General features: G+C 39.7%; 1 protein-coding gene across 1 annotated transcript in view; it reads right to left on the bottom strand.

Annotated features, from left to right (window-relative positions):
• SHC3 (SHC (Src homology 2 domain containing) transforming protein 3) overlaps positions 1–17,879 on the bottom strand; it is a gene marked incomplete at its 5' end in the record, with an annotated part of 34,593 nt that extends 16,714 nt beyond the window's left edge. The window contains 4 exons of the mRNA XM_010153787.1: positions 953–1,006; positions 4,145–4,264; positions 6,854–6,917; positions 17,809–17,879. Coding sequence (XP_010152089.1) covers positions 953–1,006; positions 4,145–4,264; positions 6,854–6,917; positions 17,809–17,879 — 309 coding nt within the window. The remainder of the gene's footprint in view (positions 1–952; positions 1,007–4,144; positions 4,265–6,853; positions 6,918–17,808) is intronic.
• Between the last annotated feature and the right edge of the window lie 438 nt (positions 17,880–18,317).

Raw genomic sequence — 18,317 nt, 5'->3', positions numbered from 1 at the left:
TGGAACTGAACTGAGCTCAGCTGAGCTACACTAAGACTGAAGTTTCCCCTTACGTTTCCTGAGGATAGTGAAATGAACATAGAAAGTGCCAAGGATCTTCAACTTAACAGAGTTGAACTGAGAAAATTAACTCACAGAGCAGGCTAGAAATTGCCTTACCTGTAGAGCATGACTAGAGAATGGCAGATAATCATGTGATGGAGGAAAAGGCAGAGTCATTCAATTAATCTAGGTTTAAAAGCTTTCAAACCTCTAAGGTAAGAGGTGAACAATGTCCCTGTTCTATAACTCTCCCATTGCTTCCCAGGTGACAAATACTTTTAAAGCACATCTAATATGCCTTTGGACGGACTGCTTATAAAAACAGGGAAAAGTGCAACAAGCAGGAGTTTGCTCTTTGATCTAAATGAACCAAATGTGTAGGTGTATCTGAAAACTTTGAAAACCAGAAAGGAAGATCTGGGCTTTTCCTGAAAGCCTGTCTTCAAGCTGCATGAGTGTAATGAATATACCTGAAAGCAGTGTTTAGCAGTCTTCTCAATGTACACTTAAAGACAAGAAAAAAAAAAGCATACATCGCTATAAGTATAACACCAACAGACTATTACTGTAAAAAGTACAAAATGAAGAACAGTCAGGACAAAAATTCACACGATACCCATAGGACTGTACTACGTTACTCTGAAAAACAGAGCCCTGCTTATCAGGTATTATATGAATGCTCACAGCCCTTTGATACTTTTCGTTTCAGTCATTCAAAGAGGAGGATTTATGACTGCTTGTCAGTTGTTTCCCTCAAAAAGAGTTTGATGGCAACAATCAAGAAAAATTTATGAAACGAGAAACAGGAATGTGGTTATATTTTTCTTTCAGTAAGCTATGCAATAAATTTTGTCACATAGTCCTCATAAAGCAATATCTACGTGGGCGAAAGCTTTAAAGTATTGCTTACCGGATCACCTCCAGATGCAAAGGAAATAGATTGCATATGGTGATTTGCTATGATCTGTATGGATCAGAGAGAAAAGTGTGAGTCAGTAGTTTTTTTTACAGTATACTCTTTTGATTTCTTTTTTTTGTTTGTATGGGGGTGAAAATCCAAAACCAAGACCAAAATGACTTCTGTATTTCACCTACAAGGAGTGCGAAGAGTAGCATGATAATATAAACAAACTTAAGGATGAACGTATCTATTCTGATGTTCTTTAACACCTAGCAGGACACAGCAGAATTGCTAAATGTGCTCAGAACTCCAGCCAACCATATAGATCCGTCATACAGTATCTTTGGAGACGTTTTAATCTGCTAAAGCTCACTTCCTTTATTATAGGTAGTGATGAATGGAGCAAAGGGTCTTATTCATCAAAGTATTTTTCTGCGGATGCCACTCTGGTGAAATCAATGAAATCATGCCAATCTGCACACCAGCTAAGGATCCTAACATTGCTTCTAGTACCTACTGTGTCATTTAATGCGTCAGACACCAACATGTTTGCAGTATGCAAACAGAATGTTGAATCTAGCTGCAATCTACCATTGTGGACAAAATCTCAGGCATACTCCAGGCCGCTAGAAATTCAATTTGCTTATGTAAAATCTGAATTAATTTGATATTTCTCTGGGAAGAGGCAAATTGTCGCGAAACTCTAACACAAGGAGAACAGCTCTGCTCCATTGCTGTTCTGAGATTTAACTTATGAAATCATTTAATAACAAAATCATGTAACAACCAAGAAAGAAAAGGTCATTTGAAAGAAAATGTCACTTGATCATCTGAGTCACAGAATTCATGCCAAGGAATTCACCTGGTATAGGACAGGTCCCTTTTTTAGTGCTTCAGAACATGTGACAATAGTAATTTGGATCTTAATGGCTTATTTTGGAGAGGGTACCACATACTTTAGAAAACCGTTCAGAAAAAAAAAAAAAAATGGAGTCTAGAAAAATATTCTCTAGGCTGTTTTCCCATCCTGCATCTCCAAGACCTGAACTAGCAACTGTATTCCTCGGAAAGAATAAAGCCTGACAACATTTTTTCTGGATCTTGCTGCTTCACCAGGTGTGAGAAGGTTGACAACTAGTTGTAGTGCTTCTTTCATGTAAAGAGTGCTTCATTTTCAATACTCCTGCTTGTCCCCACAGCAGCCTCTGAAGATGTGGTTAACTTTTAAGTGTTCAGCGGTGAACCATCATTCCCTACTCATCAGTGAGGACTTCCTTCTCTTGCTCCCAGAAGGAAGTGATCCTAGCAGCAGAGATGAACCGGTTAAGATTTGTTACACATTTAATATTACCAGTCTTGATTTGTGCAAGTAACCTAATCTTTTAGTTCAGCATCATAAAAAAAAAAAAAACCCAAAAATTATTTCAGATTGCCTCAAAAATTATTTTTCCCACTTTTAAGAAAACTGAAAAGTGCTTGAAACCATCAGTTCAAGTCAGACTTCTTTTTTTTTTTTTAATTCCATAGCTAAAGAGTTTCGTTTACTTTGAGGCAGGAGTATTTTTCCACCTCAGTACCAAAATACTGAAACAAGGCATAGCAAATTACCAACACCTTGCATTGTCTAAAATGAAAAGATTCCCTGATGTTGGCACATAATTTAGAAACATTTCAGTCTACCCAAATCTGCATTTTAAACAAATAAACAAAACAAAATCTTCCACTCATCCCTGCTTATCCCTGCCTAACATGTTCACAAAACTGTTGTGCAGGGATACAGTCAATTGCTTTCCTGATACTCCAAGGGCCAACGCCACTGTCTTGTCTTTTCTTTCCTTCCACTCTTCTGGGAAAAAGAGGATACTACGGAAGTCCACAGCCATCTTGCGGGCTGGGGCCTTGAAGGGCAGAACTGCTGGGTCATGCTTATTTTCAAACCAAATGCTTGGCACAAACCAGAAAAAAGGGGAGACCACAGCCAGGCTGGGCACCTCTGAGAAACCAGATGTTTCCCAAGCCTGCAGCATCCAGACCAAGTCTATCTCAAAAAGAATGATGCGGGAGAGAGATAAACAGTTTGGTCAACTTAGAAAAAAGGCAAAACATCGGGGTGGGGGGGAATTCTTCCCTGGGATAAATCAGTTTAACTCCATTTCTACCCCAACATCAGCTGAAGACAAGGTGACTTTCAGCAGTTGGCATTTTTTTAGTAGATCTAATTAAAACCAAGTTCCTGTGCTTCTGATTGGGGGCAACTGTCCTTAAGAAAAGCACTGTTGTGTATAATCCATAATAAGGCTCCAAACTACTGCAACCAGCCATAATGCAGCTCCCACAGTCTCAGTGCTTATTGCAGAAGATTATGATGTTTTCTAAATAAGGATAAGAATGAAGACAAATCAATGAAAACATAATTATAAACAGCAAGCTTTTTAATAGACAATGTCTATATTCTTTCTTATTCTTCAGTCCTGAAGCTTCTAAGTACAGCAGAATTTTTTTCTCTCTCTCTAGCTGTATCTGGGCAGAAAGTTGCATGCTCTAATGCCGTATGTGGCTCACAGCAAATAACACAGCAGTGACTACGCATGTCTGTCTGCTTTCTCTATATACACCCTGAGCAAGGATTTTTCTCATCTCATATATCATTCACAACCCACTGCAGTGATTCCCTAAAGTCTGTCTGTACCTTCAGCACAATGAAGAAGAAGAAGAAACAGGCTGCTTGGAAAAGGTTGCCTTGTCTCTCTGAAAGACTGGCATTTCAGCTGACTGCAAAATCCCTAAGGCTGTATTTTTGGCAGCACCTCAGTAATAGTTTGCGCTTTAAGTCTCTAAATGGGAAGAATGGCAACAAAATTGGGAATGCGTATTCAGTCCTTTAGTCACTTACTCCAAATACATCCCTTTTAACAGTCTGAAAGTTTGTAATTGTTTGAAAATGCCATTTCATGTTGCAGGTCTTTCAGGAGCAAAACCGAGCTACCTGAAAAATGGCAAAGAAAATAATTCATCAAGGTTATGTTGAACACTGGAAAAAAGTATGACTCCTACTACACTTTATATTCTCTTTTCATTCATTTTATGGACATTATTGAGGGTAACAACTTAGAGCAAGTGAGTATTTTGGCAGACAGCAAATAACTGTTCGGTAAGCTGTTCATCAAAAGCCTCACAAATTAATATGGCAGTTACACTCACCTGTTTTGTATCAGGAGTCATTAGGTTTAAGCTGGTTGTGGAGATATTCAGCATTATGCTCATTCCTGCAAACTGAAGATTGCTCTTTCCCAAGATGCCTGAAAGAACTTTACTTGGTGGCTGTGAGGGGGCAGGGGAATAAAAAAAAAAAAAAACCACACATTTTTGGTCTCTGTTTATTTGGGATGACCTTTATTGTATGCAAGGTTAGCTATAATCTTAAAGGTTTCCAAAAAGTCCCTGACTTTTCAGATCATTTCATTGCAACAGCAGTTTCCCTCTGGATTTAATTTCTCATTTATGCTACTACTAATAACAATAATAATAGCTAGGCAGGTATTGATCCACATTTGTCCTAACAAAACAAGGGTTTTGTGAGAGCAACGTCTCCTCTTCACCAGGGGACCAAGGGAGCTGACTAAGATGAATGCCTTAAGTCAGTATCTTAAAACGGCATGTTTTTATTCTGTAAAAGCAGCTTCAACTCCTGAGAAGAAATCTGTTGTTTGCCCTGCAACTACAGGCTGCTCTGCCCTCTTCCCACATGGGAGGTGGGACTGCAGTAATATTGATGGGATACTACACAGCGTCATTATGCTTGCAGACTTCTTAGCAGCAGGCAAAAGCCCAGCCATAGGATAAAACCGCTGTATGCCAGGGTACAACACAGAGCTAAAGATTACTCCTAACTCAGAGCGTAAGTACAAAGCATGGGAATGTAGTAAATGGGATGTAATCGTATTGATAACTTTTGTAGGCCTTTCACTAGATCTTTGGAGGTTTTGTAGCAATACAAGTTACGCTGCCAAAGCAAAATTTACGAACTTCTCACCTTTGACAGCTGTGGGGAATCACACAGCTGCAGGAGAGCAGCCCCATTCAGGTAAGCACAGCGTGTGCAAAATCAGGCTGCCCAGAAATAACAGACCAAGGTCTTCCACTTGCTCTACCTGCACTGGTGAATATTTATGCTGGTCATTGGGCTATAAGAGCAAAGCTGTGATTGGAGGCATTGTTCCTCTGACACTGTATTTGCATTTGTCCTAAGCTGCCTGCAAGCTTGGAAAGTTTTTTCCCCAGCAGGATGGACACGCTTCTGCTTCGTTATTCCTTAAAGATCACATATATTCAGTTTTAGTTTCCTTGCCTTCTGTTTAATTTATTAAAAATATGCTACCTACATACTGCTCATATGTAACATTTGTGCTGCCCTATTTTAACTTCGTTGTGCTACAGAGCTAGTACTTCATTAACTTCTTTTTAAAACAAGCCCGTTGTTTGAATATTCTTGTTTCTCTTCTTACCTTAAACCCTCGTGATTCCCAGCTCATGCCTAAGGATCACCTGCCCACAGTGTGGGTAAAGTGTGAAAACTTGGCCTCAAAAAGTACATGTGACCCTAATCAAATGTGTAAAACACTAGTGACAAAAGCATGATCAAAGTACAGACTGGCAAAAGATAACCTGCCTTTAACATTTATCTGAAATTCTGTTGCTGGGCAAATTTTTGTCTCAGCCAGTAGACTTTAATAACACTATTTCTTTTCAATAACTGATAAGTAACATTCCTTCTAAAACTAGTAATACAGCACGGTGCTTCACTAGTCATGTGGGACTCTGTTTAGCCTACTTTCCCAATGATACTTTTGCTTTCCAAGGAAAAATGTATTTTGCTCTTTATTTTCAGGTTTAAAAGCAAAAGCCAGAGAATCTAGAAATGCCAATGAGACAGATCTGAGGTGGGGAAACCATAGCCTCAATTTCTGAGACCATTTCCAAGTGCGTTGTGACATATGTTGTCACATATGCCTTGTTTTACCAAGGGAAGACTCCCCATTCCAAACAAGTGGCATTTCATCCCATCCCTTTCTGCTGGGATCCCACCGAGGTGGTGGAACAGCTGGGGAAGCAGGCAGACCTTTCCCTTCACCAGCCTGTTCTCCTGCACCCAACATCGCACACAAGGGCTATAATTAATTGCTTCCTATGCGCCTTCTCTTGGAGTTAGCATTAAATCCTAGGTTTGCTAGCAGGCCCCTGGAAGAGCAGGCAGTGCAAGACTGTTCAGAGCCATCAGTATAGGAGCCAAGCCAAGGCTTCCTCCACTTCTTCTTTGCAGATCCTAACTTCTACCACACAAATAAGAGTAAGATCCTGTGTCAGGCCAACATTCACTGGACCCGCCATCAGTGCTGGCCACTAAACATCCGCTACAGGAGCATAGGGAACAGAGGAACACCCGGGACGTCCTCTCCATTTCCAGAAATCAGAGATTTCCAAACTCATTAATTGTCACCAAGAACAGATCTAATCACTTTCAAAACTATTTATATTTTTGGCCCCTGCAATAGCTTCCAGCTCTTATTTCCACAACTTAGTCATGCAATTTATGAAAAGGCAACCCTTTTTGTTTAAGTCTTCCTCCTGCAATCTACCACCAGAAAAGGAGGGGGCTTCTACAGTAGGAGCATAAAGGCAAGCCACAATCTTTTTTCCTAGATGTACTCATACTTCTAGATGCCTATAAAAGAAGATCCTGATCAAAAGGGCAAGAGCGGCAACATTCAGTGGGTGAAAACAGCCAATACTTTAAATGATTAATGATCTGCAATTCTCAAAGCTGCTTTACAGTCACCTGCCTGCTGTGCCTCGTCTCCTCTGTGTTGAACCAAGAAAATAGTCAACTGTATTACAAGAAAAGAAAAATACCTTTCGTTTCTTGAAGGCTCCTTTGGCACCAGGCACAGCTTCACAAACACGGCTGATTGCTTCCCTGAAGAGATAGAAAAAGGCTTTATGGCAAATGAATGTGTGGGTTTCTTCATTATACTTGAAATGCACTGGGAGAGACCAGCTTCAGACTGTATTTCTGTTCACAAGTAAGGACAGCGAGCGGGTCAGCCAGCTCTCTTCTCAAGGCTAAAACAGGTGACACCCAAATCCAGATTACTTCAGTGTGAAGCAGAAGACAGTCAATAGTCAGTGTTGGTTTAAGGAAGAGTATCTTGAGAACTACATGGATAAAAATATTTTCTCGCATTATTAAAAAGACTTTTTCTCACCATAAATTAGAATATTTGTCTTAATACCTTCTTCCAAGTTTCATTTCTGTACCTTATTAAGCCATGTGGAGTATAATCGTAAGACATGTCTTTAATCAACATTGATTTATACCTTATTTTTCAGCCTTTCTTGTAATGTAAGGGGTAGTAACTATCATTTTTCTCACTACTATACTATGCAGTTTTTCAATCCAAGCAAAACCACCTGGCTTTAGGCAATATCTGAATCCTAAAATATACCTGGTAATACGCATGTTGTATGCAACACATGTGATGTACCAAATTTTAATTAGCATTTGTTCAATATGACCTGAATAATTTACCTGTGGCTCTATTTTTACATTGTAAGCAAAATAAATAATATTAACAATTTGCTTCAGTTTTCTAATATTGCTTCATTTCTTCCATCACACTCAGGTTGAATGAAAGAAATGCATGTTGAAAATGAATTTTAATTCATACTCTCTCATAGCAGAGTTACTATATACTACAAAAACACTTGAAATCAGGCACTGCAAAGAAATCCTATAGATCCTTCCAGTATTTAGCAACTTGTTATCTGAACAATCAATCTGATCAGTATTTACAATTTGTTTCTGTGCACACAGAGACCTCCCTGTGATCATTAGCTACAATGCTGTGAGAGGACAGTCCAGTTGATAGTCTGAGACAGAATAATTGCACAGGGACAAGTAAAGGCGACTCCAAACTTTGTTTACCTGTTTTATATATGGATTGAGACTAAGCACACATTATATTTAGACCTGAAAACATGCAAATAACGTGGATTTAATGGAAAAAAAAAAAACCCAAACACAAACCACAACAGAATGTGAGACAATGAACTACAAGTTAAGAACAGTCAAAATAATCAAAACCTTGAAATATCACCTTGATAAAAACATAAAGGATTTTAATTTTACACCATGTACAGGATGATACTTCCACTGTACACCAGGCGAATGCACAGGATCAAGAAATGAGTCAGGAGAGAAATACCATATGTGTGTCAGCATTCAACATACAATGGCTCAGCAAATGTCACAAATTTATCCAGTTGCAACTACTAATCACTATGTAGCTATGCCTTGGATGCTTCTACCTAGGGCCCAATCCAAAGTTCGAACCACCTGAAAGAGTCATGTTAATTTTTTTTTGGCGGGGGGGAGTGGGTGGTTGGGGGCACGGAACAGGACTTGCAGCAGGTTTTAAATCCTGTCATTCTGAAGAAATATGAGATTTATAGCAAGAGATACTAAAAAAAAGCTTTCAGGCACACAATCCTTTCTTCAGGTCTACAGGAGAGCTTGTTTGTTACACAGATTGTTGTCTTTTTTTCTTTTTTTTCCTCAACTACATCAGTTCATCTAATAAAATTCCTCTCTCACTACAAACCCTGCCTTGCATATGCCCTCAGACCATCCCCGCTACAACTGCACTTCATTTCACAGCTCCGCACTCGTGTTTGGTTCCCACATTACCACAACGCTTCTTTTACTCCAAGTAAGGGTTTTAGTCAAAGTAGCTACTAACTTTTCTTACAGAGCAAGTAAAACTCAGTTGGTTTTGAGGAGCAGCAGCCTTGATGCATCTTACAGACACAGCACAGCAAGCATCACACACACACTGACCATCATGATACCCACACATCCGTTAATCCTGAAAATGTAATCAGCAAAAAAAGAAATACTCTTCTTCTCCACCAAAAATGCTTTTATTTGAATTTGGAAAAGCAAACAGACACTATGTGGATACAGACCCATCCCCTCAGCCTTGCTACTGAGCTAAAACTTGGGGTTTCCCATCCCTTTCTTGCACCAAACCAAATCCTTTGGAGGCAATGGCGTGGGAAGCCCAGGCCTGTGGCAGCCGCCAGCCCACTGCTGTCTTGCTTCCCCAGGTCTGCCTGAACTTCTCGGGCATTCTGGCTGTAAGTTGCTGGCACCATCACCAGCCCTTCCTCCTCTTTGTCTCCTGCAGTGGTCTGATCAGCGCACTGAGATCCCTCACGGGTTTTGGTTCTCACAAAAGGGATCTGTGTTTCAGATGCATGAACTGGGTTTGGGGGATACAATCCTTTATCTTTCTATTTGCCTCCACCACCTTCTCTCTGGCAGCAACATAGAGCAGGTAGGAAGAAAAGGGAACATGGAGGCCACCCCCCCGACAAAAAATTTTTACCAGCTTGTTATTTTTGTGGCGCAGAGCTAGGATTTGTAGTGGTTTTGCTACTGCCTCTTCTGCCTGCCAGCTCCTGATAATCAGACATAGAGCGTGTTACTCAATAGACCCGTCTGACTCAAGGGCCTTGTTGATCAAAACTGCCACTTGAGTGTAGGAGTGGAAATGCACCAGCTGAAGAGGCTGAAGCCCAGGGCTGAGGGCTGGCAAGGCAGCCTTGGTTAGCGTTCGTACGCCTGGCCTCGGCACAGCGGGAAAGCACCCGGAAGCACCTCTCACTCAGTAACAAAGCATTACAGGTTTTCCAATTACCTGTCTTATTTTTAGTAAAATACCTCTGTTCTGCCAAACCTGGTGTCCCCAAAGTCTGCAGGAGGACTGGAAGTGGGAGGAAGGACCTGAGAAAGGTTACAGTTTGCCGAGACATGGGTCAGGCGAGGCAGGACGTCCGAACTTTAATTCGACAATTCTTTTAACTTTGGGTTTCAAAATGGTGTGAATGATAAATGTACTCCAAGATATTGCAGGGTTTAAGTTAACGATGGTTTTGGTAAAAATACTGGGAACTTCTGAAAAGATATTGATAGAGCAATTCTGTGGGGGCAAGGTTGGAGTGGCCTGGCAGCAACTCCTGGTGTACCTGCCACAGAAGGCACAGCACGTTTCCCACCTGGGAGTTAAGGAATCTTAAAGAAGCATCTGATGAAAACAGGAAGAAAAAGGGCAGCTGAATATCTTCCACTGCACCGATAAGCAATTCTTCCAGGGGAAGGTTCCTGGATCTCTCTGTTCAGAATATTCTAGATCATTTTGCAGGGGTGGCGTGTGTGCGTGTGTGTCTTTACACAGCCAGCCTGGTGATGCGGAAAAGACATCCTAAAGGCTTCTTTCTAGCTTGCATTGCCAGGCAGCACAGGGCAGACGTAAGCCTGTTTTTTGCAGCAAATCAAATTTGTAAATGCCTCTGCAGCACGAACACATGAGCCACAAATCAAGCCCAGAAATAGATACTGCTGCTAGGTTGAGATTGCTGTTACCTGACTTGGGCACCCACACGCTCAGCCGAGGCAGGCAAAAGCAGAAGATCTGGACACATCTGCATGGCTGAACAATTGCGCGCAGTTTGGAAAAGTGGGATGCAACTACATTTGCTTCCTTTCCAATAAGAGCGTTGTTCGGCATAGGCATGCACTAACACCTTTCTAAGCCACATGCTGTTTCATTAGCTAGGCTCAGATAAATAGCAGTGTAGAGTTATCTTGATCTTTCGTAAAATTAGCTACTGTGCTGTCTGCAGTAGGGACCACATGCTGAGTTCCAAATCTGCCCAAGAGTATTTTCTGCTTTGCAGATAGTCATACTATGGAGTCATTTTCTTGGGGGAAAAAAAAAAAAAAAAGCTGTGTATTTTGAATATAATTTCAGCACGCAAATGTATCCAGTGAAAAATTACCAATATGCATTTTCTGAGGCTGACCTATTCTGCTCTAAAGTGACTTGACATCTCTCTGAGACAGAAAAAAGACATTTTACATTGCCCTTTTGTTCCATTAAAAAGGCTAATGCCCTGATATTTTTCATGGCTTTAGTCATATTTTACTCTTGCTGTTATATAAAGTAGTCCACTCAGGAGGCTCAAACCTGTTCCTACATGAAACACCATCACATCAAAATAGCCTCCCTTCTTGTGGTTTCAATGACTTTTTTGGCTGTGATTGTAAGTTTTGGTGGTGGTGGTTTTAATTAATATGATTTAATTGATTAAAAAACAGAATTCTGGAATTCATATTCCAGGGACATGACCGGCACATACAAATTGCACAGATTTTCTCAACATATTTGAAAAAGTTTAGCTAATCTCAAATATTGAGATGAGAGGCTGTGGCTAGTTTTCAGTCTGAAATGTTTTGTATGACAAGACTTAAAAACTACGGATATTCTCCTGTTAATATCTTCCAATATCCTATAGTTCCTAAGTTTATCTTTGCCACCTCCAAAGTGTAGAGCTTCACAGGTTAAAAGAACTGATATCAAAAGATGGACTTTCTAAATGAAAGCATGACATGTCGAGAAGAATTGTACAGAAGGCTCCCAGTTATTTCTTCACAGTATTTTATTCCTGCCATTTTTAAAAATAATTTATAAATCATTACCAAATGTTGTAGCAGTATTTGCTGAGGAGAAAAAGGTCTATACCAAACATAAAAATAACCTGCTTCTGGAAAAGAAAAGAAAAAAAAAAACAAAAACAGAGACCAAAAATACATTTTTAGAAATCCATTTAATAGTTGAAATATTATTTGTTCATTTCCAAAACAGGCAAAGTGAGCGTGTGCTGTCTGAAGTAGCACAGGGGACATCCACAAGCCCTGAAGACTGAAGCAGTATATGGCTGTTTACAGAACTTTAAGTGCCAGCCAGCAAATTGGCCATGTCTGGAAGACATAAGGCTGGAGAAGTAGCTAAGGAAAACAGAACAGCGAGTATGGTTAGGACAGGGAGGTTAACTGTGTGGCATGGATGCGCCTACTGCCACGAATTTAGAGTACTGTGCTGGGAGTACCCCTGCAGGGGAGCCCCCTTCCGAAAGTGGCACAGGGACCAAAAGATGCCGTTGTCACACCGGCCTGACCAAGGTGAAGCCTGTCCTGACCGCACACGTGACGGAAAGCCTGGTAGAACATGTTTGTTGCCTTGTTCCACATCGGCAGACGTGGCATGCAAGCTGTTGTCACTCGTAGAGCAAGGAGACGACAACTCCTCCTTTTCTTCCCTTCAGTTCCTCATTTTGTTTCTTGAAACGGCGTTTTTTTCACATGTAGAAAATCTACAAGCAGAAAATGGAAGGAAGCTGGCCAACTTCATTTTTTAGTTTATTGAATAAATTTTACACAGTAAAAGGGTTGGCTTTGGCAATTGTTAGACATAGAGTAACACATGCTATTAGGTATGTAGTATGCAATCTATCCAGTGGTTGTTATTCTTACGCTCCTGCATCTTCTGTTTGAGACTTATATCAACCTGCTAACAGAAGTCACTGTTACTGCACTTGAGAGGATTCTCAGTTTTACACAAGTTCACAGAGTTGAAGAGGTTGGAAGGGACCTCTAAAGATCATCCAGTCCAACCCCCCTGCCAGAACAGGCAGAAGTGAAAGAAGCTTTTTATCCACTAGTATGCTCAGTGACAGCTCTGTTCACAGTATTTATACATGATCTAACTTCAAGAAATATTTGAGGCGGTTTCAGTACAATTTGTACCTTCTTTTACAACATGCAAGTAAGTTTCATGAACTCTTGTTTTCTTTGTCAGTACCAGAGAAAATCTACCTCATCTTGATGGCTTCTTCTAATACAGTAGCTCTGAACAATGGTCTTATTTTTAGAAATGTAGAGTGAAACTGTTTATTCAGTAGCACACCTTATTTAGATACATCTCTTCACACAGTGAGATCTGTGCTTAGCAAAACTGGAGCAAACATATCCATTTTTTTCCCCTATAGGTATGGTAAATGCATGCCACCAAGAGTTGATGCCAAAGAGCATCAACAGCTGCTCCTCCACAGCTGAGAACATAGTCACATATACATGCAATTAACCATTATTCAGACTCTGACAATCTTGGTCCAAAATTTTGAGTACCCTCCAAAGAAGAAACCTATTAAAATATCAGTTGTTGCTTTCATGAACATAAAGGGGGTATACAAAACCCTGATGTTAAACACACGCCAACAAAAGCATTCTTTCTGCACAAACCTCCATCTGTCAAGGTTGGTGATATCAAAAAAAAAAACCAACAACAACAACAAAAAAAAAAACCCTGAAAAATTTACTTGGAGGAGGTTTAGATCTGTTAGATAGCTCCAATACTTTAACTTCTCTTGTGGCCTTCAGTTTTGGTGTTTTTTTTTTTTTCTCAACCTGGTCTTTAGCTGTTTAGTGGTCATGGGGATGGAGAGAGAAAAACTAAAACTGTCTTCTGTTGCTAAATCAGGATCATAGTAACCTCCAAACTGGACCCAGCTTCAGGTCATTTACTGTAGTATCTTGTCTCTCAAAAAGTAGCCCATGGCAGATATTTCAAAGGAAGGCATAGGAAACCTTACAAAAGTAAAATGAAAAAATTTAGTCTAACCCCTAACTGGCTTCATGTCCAAAGTTGGACTTTGGAGAGAGGTGTCCCCCAAAATCTCTTTTTTATTAGTTCTAACACCGATCTTTTGAGTAACCCCATAAGACGTTTGACATTTTATAAATATACAAGCTGCATTTGTCAAAAAGGACCTTCCAGTGATGGTGAACTGTCTGGTGTGACTGAACACATCATATGAAAGACACTCAAAGTCCTCATGACTTCATTTTTCTGTGTAATCAAGACTCTAGGTGCTATGAGCAGAACTTGAGAGTGTCTCTCTTTCCAAGGTGCTAGGCAGTTGTTAACTCTGCACTGTGATTTGTATTTAAAACATGTTAAGACCACTTTGTCTCACTTCTCTGCTTTTGCAGAACCATGTGGAGTCACCAGCTTTCTAAAAACCCAGAGTACAGCAACACCCACAACTGCTTCCCTGTCTATTTGGCTTTCAACTCTCCACCTTCCCCATCCCACGAGTGGCTCTTTGCTTTCTTACAAAGGCAAGTGGAATGAGGGAGCTCAATTAATGACTCTTACTCAGACTTTGCATTACCATATATTAATTGAATTAATCCAAATACTAGCTAACATTTTCCCCACTAAAACTCATTGAAAATTAAGGATTTCTAAGTTAAGCATACAAAACCCTATTTATTCTAACCCATTTCTCGCTAATGACAGCTAAACTAGCAAATGTAAATTATTGTCTGACAGTATCAGGCACTATAGTCGTCATTGCCCCACATAGAGTTGTGCTGTATAATTTATAAGGATGCCTACATCCATTTTTGAGAACCCTGCTTGCCAGTGCACGGAGCAGTAGTCAGCACCCCGTGCCTCCCAGAGCTTTGGTGCTGAAGTAACTGTGCACAAGGGATAAGGATTCGTTTTCCCACTCCTTCCTGCACACAGCTGTTTATCCAGAGTGCAGTGCAGGTGTGTGTGTTCCACCATCCCATTAGGACCATTTCCTAAGCACCACCCCACAACCAGAGTCCACACAGCAGAAAACAGGGGTGAACCACACTCACCTACCAAGCAGGGGAGCATGTTAAGGAGGAGACTGATTACAGAATTCACTGCAGATCACGTTACCTATCCACCTTCAAAAATCACAGGGAAAAGTTCTTCCTTTGCAGTGTCTTCCATCCTTCCCTCAGTGATGCTTGCTGACAGTGAATTTCTGCAAAGAACACAGGTAGGGTTGAAAGAAACACTACAGCAACTGAACTTCATTCATATTGTTTAGCACTGGACTCGAACCCAGCTCTGAAATCTGGATTTCCATCATTTCCCCTCCAGAAATAGGAATATGCCAATGGGATATTGGCATAAATGGGTTTGGATTTTCACAATTAATAAAATTCAGGACCCAGATTTGGAGAGGAATCTGTTTTAAATTCTTCAGCCCAACAGAGTTCATGGAGAGGATTGGGATCAGAGTCTGGATTCGGGTCCAAATATGATATGAAGTATTTCAGTCCTCTGATCTACTTGCTATTAACACAGCATGCAGTATAATGTTTTCCTCAGCACGGGGAGTTGTGGTTTTCTGCAGATGCATGCAGCAAAGTAATTGTATTCAATTAGATGCCAACGAACATGCAGCCTTGTAGCCCAGATGCTGCTGTATGGCAAACAGTGCATGCAGCATTATTCTCATTCCACCCAGTGCGAAACTACACTCATGCACACAACACAGTGATGAAGACTCATTACACTCTAACAGATTTAACAGTAAGCATACAAACATACTATATAAACTGCAAACACCGTACATATGGCAAAAGAATTTTACCTGGTTGTTTTTTGTTTTGTTTTGTTTTTTTAAATAAACAGCCTGAGGGCACAAAGGACCTGGCCACACAAGCCTAAGGGTGGCCCCTTTCTGTGACGATGATGGAAGGTTTCAGATGATCTTAGGACCACTTGCCACCTGCGATTATCTCAGTAGTCTCGCCTGCTAGTCCTCCTGCTCCTCCACTATGTTGAAAATGAAATGCTTCTGTTCATCTTGGTGCCCAAGAAAGTCATCTTGACTTCACATGCGTTACAAGGATTATCACTGGATAATTAATGATGCAACTCGTGGATTCAGCTGGCTTTTACTTATCGTTATGCATAACTGCTGACCCTTGGCTTGCACATCCATTTATTTGCTTGAGAATTCACATGCCATTACTTCCATTACACGAAAGAATAAATACAAGACAACTGATAAAACCTACTCTAGTTCTCCTATAGTGAAAGGATCTTAAGACTTCAATTGTGTGATGATAAATGGAAGATCTATTATAAATTGCACATAGCTGTTCATTTTTCCTCAAATCAGATCCAGAATTGGAATAACTAGGATAACAATACCTTTTGTCAGGCACCACCAAGGCTGTAAAGATGCAGTTAGGAGTATAACAAGTGAAAGTGCTTGCTCAGTTCTTCTACACAGAGGTGAATGTGTTGCTGCAAGTTTTAACATTTTAATTTACAAAAAGTGAAAAAGCAAAATAAAAACAAGTCGCAGGCCAGGCACAACAGCATTAGAAGGCACAGGTTGATTTTTCACATGACTGTGACAAGGAAGGAAAGACCTCTGACCAACCTGTTTAGAGTGGGGCTTCAATCCAGTTCCTGGAATTGAAGTCACAGTTCTTCATTTGTCAGACTGGTCCACATAAAATGGGAAGATACGGCTTCCCGCTTGAAAAAATACCCTGTGCTCTATAATCATAGAATCTTTTAGGTTGGAAAAGAACTTTAAGATCACCAAGTCCAACTGTTGGTGTGGCCAGAGGAAGATGAGCCAAGAAAATGCTCACCATGTAGTCAAATGCGCTATAACTTCAGCAGAAAAAAATATAATTCCAACTCTGTTTCACAATAAAAGCGAAGAATCAGTTTTGTATTGAAAGAGCTGTAAGACAAAGATACTTTATTTGTGCAGACCATATTGCCTAAGATTAGCAAATATGTTTAAGTATTAATGGCAGAGTTATGCCTTTAAGCTACATAATAAGAAAAGTGCAACACTATTCCGATGAAGACATTCAGTGAGTCTGTGCAGAAAAATAAAGCAGAAATTGGTTCACCTCCAGTTACAGAATACAAATCAGTAACTATCACAACTGTTTCATTATCCAGTATCATTTAACTTCCAAGTGGTAAACACGAATGTGCCACCTGCATTGGAACTACAAGTCGGCTTAGGCATGAAACCATTTTAAAAGGTCACTGCTGCAAGTACCACAGAAATGTATATCACGAGTTTAAGAAAGTACAGTAGCAAAATTCTCAAATGCCTCCAAAGTATACATTGCCCAAAAATCAGAATTCTGTCATTTACCTGTCCTTGTGCTTTTACACACCTCATCAATAAAAGAAATCCTTGGCTGTCTATGATATGACAAATGGTTTAAAATAGTCTATTGGCAACCATAAAACACCTAAAAGAGGTGAAATTCAAGCACTGTACCCAGCCATATCACTTTGTATGTGTTCCTTCGGAAAGGATTACTTCATTATTTCAATGCCAGAATTTGAAAATGTGGTCTCTGTTTGCTAGAAGATGTCAGTGCTACAGTCCTCCTCAATGAGCTCAGATTTTCAAGTGAAAATGCCTGCAAAACACTGTTTACTACAGTTCTCAAAAAACAGCCTCCTAGAAAAAAAAATGATTCATGGACACTTTTTAAGACAGTGTTGTACTTATGTTCTGCTCTTACAAAAACACAATGACAGGCTTAAAAGAATTGTAGTAAGAACCTAATACAAGCTTATTCTTTCTTACATACCGTCTGGAAAAGACATTTTATTTCATCTATCTCGGGAATCACTCTGGTGATATATTTTCATTTATATCCTTTGTGCAGCCAGTTTGTGATCTTACATCTTTGTGTAAGAAATTACTATAAAAACCTATAAACATGTGGGTCCAGCTCTCCAGACTAATGTTGACAAATGCATTGTAGACTTCAAGTATATTTTAATTCTCACTGACTTATTGTCACAAAATTGGTACCCATGTAAGTGCTTTATTTGGCATAACAAACAGGTCAAAATTTATTAAAGCAGTCCCTGGCACATCAGAAGACCACAAAGAAAATATCCTTCAAGTCTGATAGGAAAGATATTAAGATCAGATGAGAGATTTACCTGTAAAAGCAAAATTGAGGATTGAACTTACGGTATCACATAATTATTTATTGAGTGTTTGGCTATCTCCCTGACCATTCCACTTTGGGGACACAAGTTAGAATGTACTCTAAAAAACATACTTTTACAAAGTCTTACCTTGCAATCTGTGTCCTAGTATTGAAGTCAAGAGATCTCATTGAGCGTAAAACTTCTATACACCCCAAGTACTGTAAGGAAAAAAAAACAGTTGGAAAACATATTATAATTTTTCTTGAGTTCTGGGAGAAAATGCAGCTAATCATTAAAAGGTATTGTATGATTCTTATTTTTACATTTGATTTATCCTATGTGTCAGGTAGGTTTTTAGGATTATGTTCTTGTATGTCACAGACATATTCCATAAACATTTTATTTCATTTAAGCCTCAAGTTTGGTCCAACATATTTTTTTATGTTTAATCTAACCACTGTGATACACCTAGTTCATAATGTATTGATGTGTTTTTTAATTTTCTTCTATCTTAACTGTTCCATTTTAGGTATAGCTCATCAAAGTAAAAAAAAAAAATATTAATGAAAAAGGAAGAGTCGTAGAGGAAATTCATCTAGCATTAATAAGAAAATCTTATTTAAGTGGGAGACAACTGACCCTCATTAGTATAAAAA

The sequence above is a fragment of the Eurypyga helias genome, unplaced genomic scaffold, assembly GCF_000690775.1.
Source record: "Eurypyga helias isolate BGI_N326 unplaced genomic scaffold, ASM69077v1 scaffold47436, whole genome shotgun sequence".
NCBI classification, from domain to species: Eukaryota; Metazoa; Chordata; class Aves; order Eurypygiformes; family Eurypygidae; genus Eurypyga; species Eurypyga helias.
This window is presented reverse-complemented; position numbering and strand designations above follow the sequence as displayed.